The following is a 12,588-nucleotide window of genomic DNA, read 5'->3' as shown; positions in this document are numbered from 1 at the left end:
CTGATGAAGACTTCTAGCAGCCTAGTTTGACTGACGTATACTTCCGCCGCCGCCCTCCTTTTTTCTGCCCTGCCCGCTGCTCGCTCGCCTACCTGCTTCACCACCGGGCAAGCTCATTTCACCGATCATTGGTCACCAGCCTCTCGGACTGGCCCAATCATGTTGATGACTTCCTTCAAAACGCCAGCTACGCCGCCGTCTTGATCTAAGCTCAGGTCTTCTTTCCTTTTCAAGATCTTTTCCCCCTTCTCTCTCTCTCTCTCCACCAAGATACACGGGAACATTTCCCATCTCACGAGGTCAAAACCGCCTATTGTCCTGTTACCACAGACTCACGAGAACTCTACTGCTCTTCCTATCCGCCAACAACGGTTTACCGTCACTAATACCCGTTTGTCGACATTCTCTGGTTCTTTTTTAATCACCTTCTCGAGCGAGTCGACTTTTACCCAGCTACCCAGTAAAGAGCTTTCCGGCGAGCATCCAACAACATCTGATTCGGCTCCAAACCAGGTAAACATCTGAGCCGACCATCGCCCCTCCATCCCCATTTTTAAAAACCGCCTGCCTTCTAGGTGGCGTCGCACAAACCGAAAAGCTGGCGCGCGTTTATCGCGCCCATGACACAAGGCCGTATCCCACATACCTAGGCGGCAAAACCGTCACCGTGGATATCGCGTCTCTCCTGAAGGCCCCCGACTCAGATGAGTCCGCCGCTGCTCCTCCTCAGCACACCCGATCATCGTCAGACCCTTCAACAACCGCAACCACGGCGACCACAGCGCCTGTCAGCGGGCTACCTCCGTATGTCCCGCCACCACCCGTAGCAACGGGCCTGGCTGCGAGCGGCAAACGCGCCATGCCGCCGCACGTAGCGGAGTCTCCCGCTAAGAAGCAGAGCAAGTGGTCGCCGGAGGAGGATGCGCTAATCATTGAGCTCCGGGGGAGCGGGATGAAGTGGGAGGATATTTCGAAACGCCTGCCGGGGCGGAGTGCCATTAGCTGCCGACTTCATTACCAGAACTATCTCGAGAGGCGGAGCGAATGGGACGAAGAGCGCAAGAATAAGCTCGCACGGCTGTACGAAAGGTACGAGATAGTACATCGACGACGGAGGACAGATCTGCAGTCTCCGTCACCCATAGAGTGAGGAGCAGAAGCTAATAAGTGAATCTAGGTTTAAGCCGGAAATGTGGGCAAAAGTTGCGGAGGAAATGGCGGTACCCTGGCGTGCCGCAGAAGCCATGCATTGGCAACTTGGTGAAGCCGATATGGCCCGACGAGCGGGCGTTGTTCCATTCTCCCTCACCGCGGTTAACGTCGATCAACCGAGCGGCGGTCACCGGCAGTCGCCTTCACGTGGCCACATGCACTCCCAATCCCAGGGGAGTTTACCTCGGGACATTGGCGGACCTTCCCCAAGATACGGTCGACCGCCACCGGGCATATCACCGATTCCCGGCGGACGAGCCATCGCTGCTAGACGCGAAAGCATCCAAGGAAGGCCCCCGCTGGGCCCGGATCCGAACGAGGGCGTGACGCTGGCTGGTATCGGACCGCCGGGCGGCCCCGGTTTAGCACCGATTCAAGCCCTTCCGCCGGGCCGAGGTGGAGGAATGCTTCCGGGAGTGGCCGAGCTGACAACCGGCGTGAGCCCGTACAGTACCCCAGCGTACGCGATGGGTGGCATGCCCACGGCGAGTCCCGTGCCCAGTGCGAGGGCAAGCCCGGGGCCATTACTCCCTGCCCTCCACTACCCGCCACATGAACCAGCCGGATCGAAACGACGAGCAAGCCCAGGCACGGAGATGAGCTCACGAGAGACGACTCGACGGCGGCATTTGGACCCCCGGCAGGAGGAGATGGAAAGGCGACGCATAGCATGACTGTAGGGCTGGCAAATGTGGCAAGGGCGAACCTGGAGTTGGGGAAAAAAATATTCTCTTTTTTTGTTACGAGAGGCGAACATACATGTTCCCCCCCATTTTTTCCAGTTATGATAGCATGGGGAATTCCCAGGAATCTTGTTGTTTTTTCGGATTTTATGTGTTGCGGGGAGGGTTGGCAGGTAACGACGAGCGGGAACACACCAGCATGTTGCATCAGGATCGGAGCAAAAATTTTGTCTCATCTTTTTTACTTCTCATATCAACAACAACAACATCGTTACCACACACGCACGCGCATATCCGCGGGCTTGACCATACCCCCTCTCGCCTGTGATAGTCAGGCGTTTTCCTCCTCATCCCTCTGTTTTTAACGGCACGAGCGGAGGCGACCTCGTCCACAAGCGAGAGGTTTTTTTTATTTTTATTTTTTTCATATTCTACACTATGCTTCCCTTCCTGTCTCTTATTACTCTACTTCATGTCATTTACTTTTTTTTTTTACCAGTCCCCGCCCCCCTTGCCCGAATATTTCCTCATTTTCTTCTCCGTTCCTTTGTCAGAACATTTCTCAGCCGGTAGCGGGATGTGCAAGAGAAAACAAAAACAGCTTCTTCTTCTTTGCCGTTGGGTTTCCACGGTACCCGGCAGGTGGGATGGAAATGAGGGGGATATTTCTTTTTTCAAAGGGCATGGGCGAACCCCCCCCCCCCCCCCCCTTTCCTTTTTTTTTTTTTTGGTATCTCTCAGGGGTTTGATGGTGATGGTGATGGTCTGGGCGGGCATGGAAACTTCGTATGTATGTATTGTCTCTTTGAGTGCTGGAGAGCCGGGGTGGGAACGCCGGAGCGGGAGCGAGAGAGCGAGAGAAACAGAATAACAAGATGTCGCTTGATGAAGAGATGGGATTACGGGTCATGATAGAATTGCAGGTCTCTAGATCATGAAGTCTCTTTTTGTTTGTGTGTCTGTGTACGCATGTGTTCTTTCACTGCTGTCTCCGATGTCCTCGTTTTTCCTTTTTTTTTTTTTTTGGGTCTATTCAACATGATATACCTCTTCTTCCCCTTCTTCACAATGTGTAAATTCAAGCATCACGACAGAAAATAGCCCACCAGTTATCCCTTTCGTACCCGCTCTCAAGCACACGACCACCGACGGCCACCACGTCCTCCTCCAGCTCCCCCTCGCGATAGAGGTGGTAATACCGCTGGTAAGTGGTATCCCGCGGCTTCTCCTGCGACTCCGTCTTGTTCCCCTTGGTGACCCACGAGACGAGCTGGTCCTGGTCCGCGCCGGCTTTCCACCCGCGCCGGCTGTCGCCCTGTTCGAGGGCCCAGACCATGACGAGGACCTTGCCCGCGCCGGGACGGACGGCGTCGAGCAGCGCTGCGACGGCGGCCTGGCGGCGTTCGCGGGTCGACATGTGGTGGATCACGGCGATGGATATGGCGAAGTCGAAGGCTGAGCCGCGGTAGGGCAGGGCCAGGGAGTCGGCGACCAGGACCTGGTTCTTGGGGCTTGCTTTCGGCGGCGGTGGCACCACCGCTGCCGGCGCCGCCTCTGCTGCTGCTGCTGCTGCTGCTGCTGGAGGTTCGGTAGTGGCGACAGCAGATTTCTTATTCTTACCTTTGCGCTTCGGGGCGTCCTCGTTGAAGAAGGGCGGCTGGTAGTCCCGGGCCAGCGAGACCAGGTTGGCGCTGCGGTCCGAGGCGATGATGTATAGGGAAGGGTTGACGGCGATGTACTTGCCGTTTCCGCAGCCTGCGTCGAGGCCCACAGAGCCCGGGGATAGGGAGAGCAGAAAGGAGGCGACGAGGGGCCAGGGTTTGTAGCGGGTAGAGGAGAAGTGCGGGGCGATGGCCTCGTAGACGGAGTGGACGTGGCGGGACTCGTAGGACTCTGCGTCTTCCTGCTGGTCCTCGTTGCCGCCCTGGTCTGGAAGCGACGATGTTTGTTGTTGTTGGGAGGCATCTGCAGGCGGTTGGGACGACGGGGCGGAAGAGAGTCCCGGCGAACGGGGATCAGCGGCGGGCACGGCCGCGGAGCCGGCGCCGGGCTGGGTGCCGGATGATACGCCGTCCATTGTGGATGTATGCTACTTTGGAAATCTCACACCCCCTTTTTTTTCTTTTTGTTCTCTCACTTCTGTCTTTCTGTTTTTGGTTGCAGCGGTATTACACTGCCGCAGCAATTATCCCCTTTCAGGAGATGAGCCTTAACTTTTGCGGTGAGGGTTTCCCCTGGTTCTGTTGTCGGTGTAGCTTTCCCCTTTGTTTTTCCCTTGTCCGTCCCTGGTAGGGCTATGTATCACTGCGTTCCACAGATAGGGGGGGGAGTCAGCGAGGCTGGGAGGGGTAAGCAAAATCAACCGGGGCCCTGGTCTGCGGTCCTGTTAAGGTTGGTATGCTTTTTTTTTTTTGGGCTTGGGCTTGGTATATAGCGGCGGGCCGGTTGGAATTGGGTCCGGACGGATGCGTCTCGCGTGTTTGCCCAATATATTAAATGCACGATAAAAGAGCAGAAAATTCCAGAGTAGAAAAGGGTGCGTGCGCTGCTGGAGGTACTGCTGCTGCCAGGTGTTAGGGCGGACGGGTGTGGTTGCAGAAGGATGGAAAAAAAAGTATGACGAAGGACAGCACAGCGGACTCGAGTGAGGGCACAATGAGGGAAAATTGACGTCTGAGCGTTGAGTCCGTTTGGCGGGTGGCACCCCCGCTGGTTTGCGCTGCTTTGGGGAGAGAGAAGGGGGCAGGTTCGGGAGAAAAAAAAAAACTACCGTAGGCATTGTGTGCGGTGGGTCCCGGTTCCGGTTGAACGAAAGAGGAAACGCGGCACGGTGCGGCACGGTGCGGCACGAGGGGGGCCATGGTGCTCGAACGGGGATGCGCTCCGGGATTAGGGACCCTTGCCCGGTTCGGAGTACTCCGAGTCCAATCCCGGATGCCACCTCCATATCCCGCGGAAGGGTGAGTAAAAGTATATTTAATCCTTGGCAAGGAAAAAAAAAAGTGTAGTTCGTCGCGCATTGATGTATAGGGAGGTATTCGATGGGGCTACCGATGAGATTCAACCCATGGGTGTTTGGTCCATCACTTTCATGTTGTTGCCCCTTGTCCTACCTTAATAGAGGGAAATGGGGAGGGGTGTGTGTGTGAGATCCTAGGACGGCGGCAAACCACCAGCGAAGGGAAGGGGGGAAGAAAGAGACGCGAAAGCGGTAAAATAAGGTGAAAAGGGGACACATTGCATTATCGACCGGGGCATCAAACGAAATTCGAAGTACCGAATCCTCGGTACGAACGGATGGAGAATCAATCCTGGATTTTCTTGCGTGATTGTCGTCAGGGATCATAAGCCTTCTTCGGTTCCGCGAATAGGGCGACCCAAGGTTCTTTTATTTATTTACTTTTTACTTCTTCTTTCGGTTTCTTACATTTTTAATTCTCCTTACCAACGTCTGTTCATTCCGAGAAATTCTCCTCGATGGGTTCGGGGCGCATAGAGTAGCAGTGCCCAAAATCAGGGATCAAGATGGGTCGTCAATTTTTGCTTGAGTCTCGGGTCTCTGCATCCTTGCGTTAATTACATTGACTTACACAGAATCGATTTATGCGTACCGACAGACAAACCACCACTGCCCGGCCCCCCTTTCAGGACCAATGTCAGATTCAGGTGAACCATTCTTCGAGGCCCCGGGTCCTTGGGACCAGGTTTTAATCTCCGATCAGCCCAATTACGTTGTGGCCATGCGAAATTATGCTGGCGCTGTGCCGCTGGTTGTGATTGCGATCAAGCAGGTAAGCGGCTCTTCCACGCCACCCCCCCAGAAAAAGATAGTCCCACACATCAGTACTTTGAGTGCATGCGAAAGAAAAAAAAGGGTCAGGAGAAATCAGGGCGGGTGATGCTGCGGTTGGTATCTTGGCGTTGTCGAATACTGCCACGTTGCGCTAATTTGCATGGCGTGCGCAAAGGATGTGATGACCCTGTTTGGCGGGACTCGAGGTAAAGTACGGAGTACCTGGGTGGTGTGTGATTGTTCTCGAAGCACATCAGGGTTCTTTCGGGAAGCAGGGAGGACAGACGGGGGGGGTGGAAGATGGGGTGTGTGAGTAGCAACATACTGTGACGAACGAACGCTTGATTACCTTTCTTTCTCTCCCTCGAGGCTGTTTTTTTTTTTTTCTTTACCACGCAGTACGTACTTTATTCTCGTAGAGGGGGGGTGGCATCGTCGAGACATTACGGATAATGAGCACGTAGTGGTGGCGGGTAACTGGGAATCGCTTATTTCATTAAATTTCTTAGTCTGCCGCCTCCTCCGCCCCGTCCCGTTCCGAGACCTCGGACCGGGGCGGCGGTTCCAGATTCTCGGAGGCGGGAACCCCTTGACCCCAAATCTTCACCGTGTATCTCATGTTGCATCTAGTTACATACATTCATTTTCCAAAACATTAAACCAAAAATCCACCGCTTATACCCGTTAGCAACTGAACCCCGTCTTAAGCGTTGCCCAAGTTCAAAGGGCTCTTGGGGTCGAACTCGTGGGTGGTGATGAGCTCGGGGTACTGGATACCACCCTGCTTGATCGCACTGTCCATCGTCTCCATGATGACGAGACTCTCCGACAGCGGTAGCGTAGAACTCTCAAGCTTGCCGTCGCGCAGGCAGCGCGCGCACTCGTCGGCCTCCCAGTACATGCCGTGGCCCCAGTTGTTGCGACCCGGGTCTGTTGGGATCGGGCAGTCGACTTCCTCGACGGTGCCGTCCTTCTTGACGACCTTGTACGAAAGAGGTCGGAAGGCGGGGTGCGCAACCTGAATCTCACCCTCGGAGCCCTGGATGCGGATGGCGGGCGCCGCCTTGCCGGTGCCATCGGGGTCGGTGGACACGCGCAGCGAAGTCGTGGCGATACCGGTGGTCTGGTGCTTGGGGAAGTTGAGGAGAATGGTGGTCGACTCGTCGGCGCCGGTGACGGGGTATTTCTGCACCGCCGCCAGGACCTGGGGTGACTCCTTCTCAGCTTCGGGCTGCAGGTGGTACAGCGACTGGAAGATCCACGTCAGGGAGTAGATACCCAGGTCGAGCAGCGCACCGCCAGCGAGCTCGGGGTTGACCATGCGGTGGGAGTCGGCGAAGCTCAGCTTGACTGGGTCTTCAGTGTTGTTGTTGAAGGAGAGGTCGGCGGTGGCGCGGTAGACACGGCCAATGGCGCCGGACGAGATGAGCTCGCGAACCTTAATGCTGAGGGGGAAGTAGCGGGTCCAGACAGCCTCCATGAAGAAGAGGTTCTTGGCGCGAGCGGTCTCGATGAGACGCCGGGTCTGCTCAGCGGTAACGGTCAGGGCCTTCTCGCAGAGGACGTTCTTGCCGGCATCGAGGGCGAGCATGGCGTTCTGGAAGTGGTGGCTGTGAGGGGTGGCGACGTAGATGATGTCGACATTGGGGTCGCGGACGAGTTCGGCGTAGGAGCCGTAGCAGACTGCGTCCGTAGGGCCGTCGATCTTGGTAATGAAATCGCGTGCCTTCTGGGCGTCCCTGGACGAGGAGACGGCGACAATCTTGTGGGCGACATCGGTGACATCACGAGCGGCGGGGTTGGTCAGAATATCCTTGCAGAAAGCTGAAAAGCAACTCATTAGCTTCTGGCGTTCAAGGAAAAGAAATCCTAGATTGGAGCTGTCGCTAGGACGAAGGGAACCTACTCTCGGCGATCCAGCCAGTGGCCATGATGCCCCATTTGACAGTGTGTGGCGCCATTTTGAATTGGTAGACGTAAGGGAACGATACTTTGCAATTCGAAGGTGGTTTGGCGAGACGCTGCAATTTCTTGAAAAAAGAAGAAGGAGGAATTGACAGCACGTTATATAACGAGAGGATAGCTCCGACGCTTGAAAATAAGATGGGTCCAAAAAGCTCGAATCGGCGAGTGTGCCTTATTTCTATTTGCAACTCCGCGTCGACGCGACCCCTCCTCCAAGTCACCAATGGTGCTCGGAGGCAGCTGTTGCGGGGTACAAGAAGGGGAAACAGGGGAGCTAGGTGGCGGAGATTCCGCCCCAAATCCCGCCAAAATCACGCCCTAACACCGGGTAAATTGAAACAAGAACTAAATAGCCAGACCCCCATACGCTTAGAAATGATGTATTCTTGGGGATCTCATAGTGTACCAACCACCATGACTTTTATTAATCCTTAATAACCAACAGCCCAAAAGACATAACGCTATTGATGCGCCTTTGAAGATCATCAAAATAAAGGTAGCCCAGCCCACCTTTACCGTGACCTAACCAGCTAGACTGCTAAACTTTCCTCTTCTGGCCATTTTGGAGATTGCTGAGCGAAGCTTCCAGCCCTCCAAGGTGCTGAGGGGTAGCAGTAGCGGGGTCTCCGTGGAACGTCGGGCCATACCCCGCGGCGGGGCTCCCTTATCGCTGCCGATAAGACGTCATTGAAGCGCTATACGGGGCATGAATCCCATGCAATGGCGGAAATTGGTGACCGGGAAGGGGGAGTCACCGGGGAGTATCGGCCTGGATGAGGAGGGCATTCGCACACTTGAACATTTATTTATAAGCTTAGTGTAGCATTTTGTAACAAAGTGTCTTGCATCCCGCCCGGTAAGGTTTCATATCTTGAAACAATCAATGTGCGCCGCCTGAGCCTCAATATTCACCCCTCGCTCAGTGGCTCCCCCTCCCTGACATCACATGTAGTAATCTTCTCCGCCAAACAAACGCAACCGTAATATCATCCCTTGCAATACATGGTGCACTTTGCAAGCCTGGTCTCAAATGCCAATTCCAGGTCAAACACCCATTCTGTTATTCGTGAAACCTCCCATCTGAAGCTGTATAAATAATGGCAACCAACACCGTCGCCCCGATCCCCCGCCTAATCTACGGCACAGCCTGGAAAAAGGCCCAAACGGCCCCTCTCGTCGTCTCCGCCCTGTCCGCCGGCTTCCGCGGCCTCGACACCGCCGCGTCCCACCACTACTACGAGGAGGGCGTCGGCGCCGGCCTCCGGACCTGGCTGTCCCAGAACCCGGGCCTCCTACCCCGCTCCTCCCTCTACATCCAGACCAAATTCTCCCCATCCCCGTCCCACCTCCCCATCCCGGACCAGGTGCACAGCTCCATCACCTCCTCGTTCAAACACCTCTCTGCGCCTAGCTCGCTGTTCAAAGACGGCCCCCCTGCAGCAGAATCGCCAAAGGAGCCAACCGCGTCCGGCCAAGAGTCCGACTTCTACCTAGACTGCGTGCTCCTCCACGCACCGTATCCCGCCTACGAAGATACGCTCCTCGCATGGCGTGCCTTGGAGTCGTACGTGCCCCACCGCATCCGGACCATCGGCATCTCCAACGTTGACCTGGATGAGCTGCGCGCCCTCTGCGACGATGCCGAGGTCAAGCCCGTCGTCGTCCAGAACCGGCTCAACCCGAAGGAGGCATACAACACCCCCGTCCGAGTCTTCTGCCGCGAGCGCGGTATCAATTTCCAATCTTTCTGGACGTTGACTGCCAACCCGGACTTGGTCAAAAGTGACTTTGTGAGAAAGGTTGCCGCGGCCATAGGCGTGAGCAATGAAGTCGCACTGTATAGCCTCGTTCTCGGCTTGCGAGGCGTCAGTGTGCTTGACGGGACAACGAACGAAACCCGGATGAAGGGCGACCTCGACGGTGTAGAGAGGGTGACGGCCTGGGCCACTGGTGAAGGATCAAAGCTATGGCAGGAAAGCCTTGGGCAGTTTAAAGTTATCCTAGGCGATACTGAATGAGTGGGCACACAAGAGAGCCGCAAAGTTTAATGATAGATGGTAATAGTGTATTCAGAAGGGAGGTACAGCTCCCCAACATCCATGACTAGACGCCTAAGAATGCATTTTGCCATGGGTATTTCGTGGTCGCAAAAAAAGGAAAAAAAAAAAGGACAAAAAAAAAACCGCTCCAGAGCGCTATGCCAGCTCTCATGCAACAAAAATACGCCCCTCTTTCCCTTGACACCTTCATTGCTGATCATCCACGAGATATTCCTCACGAGAAAGACGACTCGCAGGGGTATCTCAGAGCCCGATAAAGGGAAATCGACCTGGTGGGTGATGACCACATGCCATTCAAATATTCCCACCCCTTGTATCCTACCTAATCATCATTATTGCAAACGTCGCTCATGCATTGTCATTATTCACTATCGCTGTAATCTTGGTCGTCGACCAATACCACGACTGTTAGAGTTGCCGCGTAAGCCTCGCGGATGGCACAAGCCATGCTGTAAAACAAAAGTTAGCTTCTACTTCTTCGCCACTCATGTCGGCAGACCTACCATGTCTTTCGAAGATCTGCAACCACAGCGCTAAGCCCCCAGTGTGAACACCAGGCTCGCGCCAAAACCTCGTTATCCTTGACGCCGAACGCTTCCACAACCAAAACCTGTTCTTCATCAACTTGCTCTCGACTTGTTGCCGCGTGGGGTCCTGCGTTGGAGCTGGTCCTAGAGCTGCGCGCGCTCGGGGATTGTCCATATAGTCCGCCCCAATCCTTGATGCCCATGATCTCATCCACCCTTACAGTTTGGAAAACATAATCGAAGAACAGCGGGTGAGGACCGTCTGTGCAGGGCCATGCGGAAATAAACGAGACATCGTAGGTGAGGCGCATAGGCCAAGAAACTCCGTCAATGGCGAATTGGACTGTGGCGTCGTACACTCTCGGTGCTGGCGGCGGTTCTTGAAAGCGGTCGGGAATAACTTTGAGACTGAGAAGCTCGATGCGCACCGTATCGACAATATCATCGATATCTGGAGCCACGAGCTTATATTCTTTTACGGGGAAAACCTCCGCTGGTGGGCCCAGGGGATCAGATCGCTCGCTCATCGACTGGACATCCTCGGGAGTCATGCGTTGGCGGGGGCGTCGTGAGCGCACCCGTGCAATCTGACTTCGCCCGAGGTCGGTAGTCGGACGGGCGGGCCCAACCCAGCCCGCCAGGGTTCGGCAAGTAGGGGCAAGGACCTTGCCAACGATGGACGTCGCAGTCCAGTACGTGTAACTGTTTCTGTACTGGAATCCGCAGTGAGGGTGGAGATGGGTGAGAAGGGCGAGGGAGTCAGTGGCCTTGTCAGGGTCGATGTCGATGAGCGTGTTCATGATGAGGAAGGGGAATGTGCGCTTTCAGACCATTAGCGTCGTGTGGTGTATTTGAGAAGGAGAACACTTACCCCAGGGAGCACGAGACCGCTGAAAAATGCCAGAGCATCAGAGCTGATAATGTCAAGGGTTGCTTCTATATCCCGCTGCTTCATGTTGTCCAGTGTCTGACCCAAATTCGGCCATTTCATTATCTGAGCAAAGCGGCGAAGCATTTTTATCTGCCTTTTCTTGAGCCTGAAGCGCAGGTTGACTGTTACTCGTTAGCTCATGTAAATGCAGCTTGAATGAACGGTTCCTTACTTTGATCCACTGTTTTCCCATAGCCTTCGACCCTAACATGCTCTCGCCAACGCCTGGCTAGGGCAAGATCCCATTGAATAGTAGGTGGGAGCTGTGGTACTAACTTCTCTTTCGCCCAGTCTCCATGCAGTTTCGAGTGGATACGTAGGTCCAGCTCCATGCTGAGGACGAGTTGGTGGCAGAATTTCATATACTGCGCTTGGCTGGAATGGCTGGGGTCGAATATATATCGAGCGACGACTTGGTTTTTGGGGTTGGTGAAGTCAATCCAGTCTGGTCGCGAGAGTACCATAATCAAATCAGTAATCTGCTTGTCGAGTGTTTTGTGAGGGTTGAGTAGTTTATCAGGGTCGCGGAGAAAGCGGCGGTATAGGCTTTTGTACATAAACTCCTCATTGTCATCCTCCAAACCGGACTCCAGCTCTTTGAGACGCCTAAAAATGTGGCCCAAGTCGACCTCGCGAGCTTCGACACCAGAATCTCTCAAGGCAATCGTCGGAGGCAACACGCTGGACATGGCAGCCCATTGGTTTAAAGTGATTGTACCGGGGCGCTGGCCGTGAAAGAAGGAATAACTGGGCTGCTCAAGTGTTTCCCACGGGTAATCGGCCAAACCAGGCCCTTGCATGCGAAGGGTCATGAGCTGGGTCATGGAGTCGTGTAAGTTTACAGCATCGGAGTCTTCAGTGTTATTGCCGATCGTTGTTGAGAATAAGGCGTAGTAGTGATCTGATGCATGAGGGACGGGGCGCTTGTGCCCTCGATGGGCAGGCACACCCCGCGATATGAGTTCCATGGCATGACCGAGAGTGAGTTCCTCTTGGCTCGACATGCCGGAAGGAGGCCATTCTGTCAATGGTACCTGGTCGAAAAGATGGCCATTAGGATGCGCGCGGCCTTTACCCTTGGCACGGGCCGGATCAGGCCTCCTTGGCCTCCGGCGCGATTGAGGCGGGTGACCGTTTGGAGATTCAACAGTTCTGGTGCCGCTGGCCATGTCGGGTGTCGACCGACGTCTCCGCGGAGCTACATCTCCATCGCTGGCTCTGCGTGACTCTGGGTTCTCCTGCGATCGAATCAGCAAAAAATTGAGTCCGAGATGAAATGCGTGATAATCACGATCGTCCAAGGGGGCTTTACCAGTCTCCCTTTCCTTGCATGACTCCTGTTCCTAAAAATGTTCCCCCAGAAGCTCTTTTTCTCGGATCGACTTTCTCGATCTCTCCCGTCCTTGACGTCGGCCAT

At 54.9% G+C, this 12,588-nt stretch overlaps 5 protein-coding genes across 5 annotated transcripts; 2 read left to right on the top strand and 3 right to left on the bottom strand.

Moving 5' to 3' along the window:
- Positions 1-526: 526 nt before the first annotated feature.
- CTRU02_203477 (MYB DNA-binding domain-containing protein) lies at positions 527-1,886 on the top strand (the record flags this gene model as incomplete). Its single annotated transcript, XM_036724101.2, has 2 exons — positions 527-1,089; positions 1,178-1,886. Coding segments are annotated over 2 exons (1,272 nt in total), but the record flags the coding sequence as incomplete, so codon positions are not given.
- Positions 1,887-2,973: 1,087 nt separating this feature from the next.
- Positions 2,974-3,972, bottom strand: CTRU02_203476 (tRNA (uracil-5-)-methyltransferase trm9; the record flags this gene model as incomplete). Its single annotated transcript, XM_036724100.1, has 1 exon — positions 2,974-3,972. One exon carries the CDS (start codon positions 3,970-3,972, stop codon positions 2,974-2,976), a length of 999 nt encoding a protein of 332 aa, XP_036584214.1.
- Positions 3,973-6,391: 2,419 nt separating this feature from the next.
- Positions 6,392-7,649, bottom strand: CTRU02_203475 (nadp:d-xylose dehydrogenase; the record flags this gene model as incomplete). Its single annotated transcript, XM_036724099.1, has 2 exons — positions 6,392-7,512; positions 7,595-7,649. The coding sequence occupies 2 exons, from the start codon at positions 7,647-7,649 to the stop codon at positions 6,392-6,394; spliced, it is 1,176 nt and encodes a 391-aa protein (XP_036584213.1).
- A 1,101-nt stretch (positions 7,650-8,750) lies between these two features.
- On the top strand, positions 8,751-9,671 carry CTRU02_203474 (putative aldo/keto reductase; the record flags this gene model as incomplete). The annotated part of the gene is made up of 1 exon (XM_036724098.1): positions 8,751-9,671. The coding sequence occupies one exon, from the start codon at positions 8,751-8,753 to the stop codon at positions 9,669-9,671; it is 921 nt and encodes a 306-aa protein (XP_036584212.1).
- A 403-nt stretch (positions 9,672-10,074) lies between these two features.
- On the bottom strand, positions 10,075-12,588 carry CTRU02_203473 (uncharacterized protein; the record flags this gene model as incomplete). Its single annotated transcript, XM_070204213.1, has 5 exons — positions 10,075-10,162; positions 10,217-11,063; positions 11,108-11,293; positions 11,344-12,409; positions 12,484-12,588. 5 exons carry the CDS (start codon positions 12,586-12,588, stop codon positions 10,075-10,077), a joined length of 2,292 nt encoding a protein of 763 aa, XP_070061976.1.

This window comes from Colletotrichum truncatum, assembly GCF_014235925.2.
Source record: "Colletotrichum truncatum strain CMES1059 chromosome Unknown Contig_0002, whole genome shotgun sequence".
Taxonomy (NCBI): Eukaryota; Fungi; Ascomycota; class Sordariomycetes; order Glomerellales; family Glomerellaceae; genus Colletotrichum; species Colletotrichum truncatum.
Note: the sequence above shows the minus strand (reverse complement) of the source record. Positions and strands in the feature narration are given on the sequence as shown.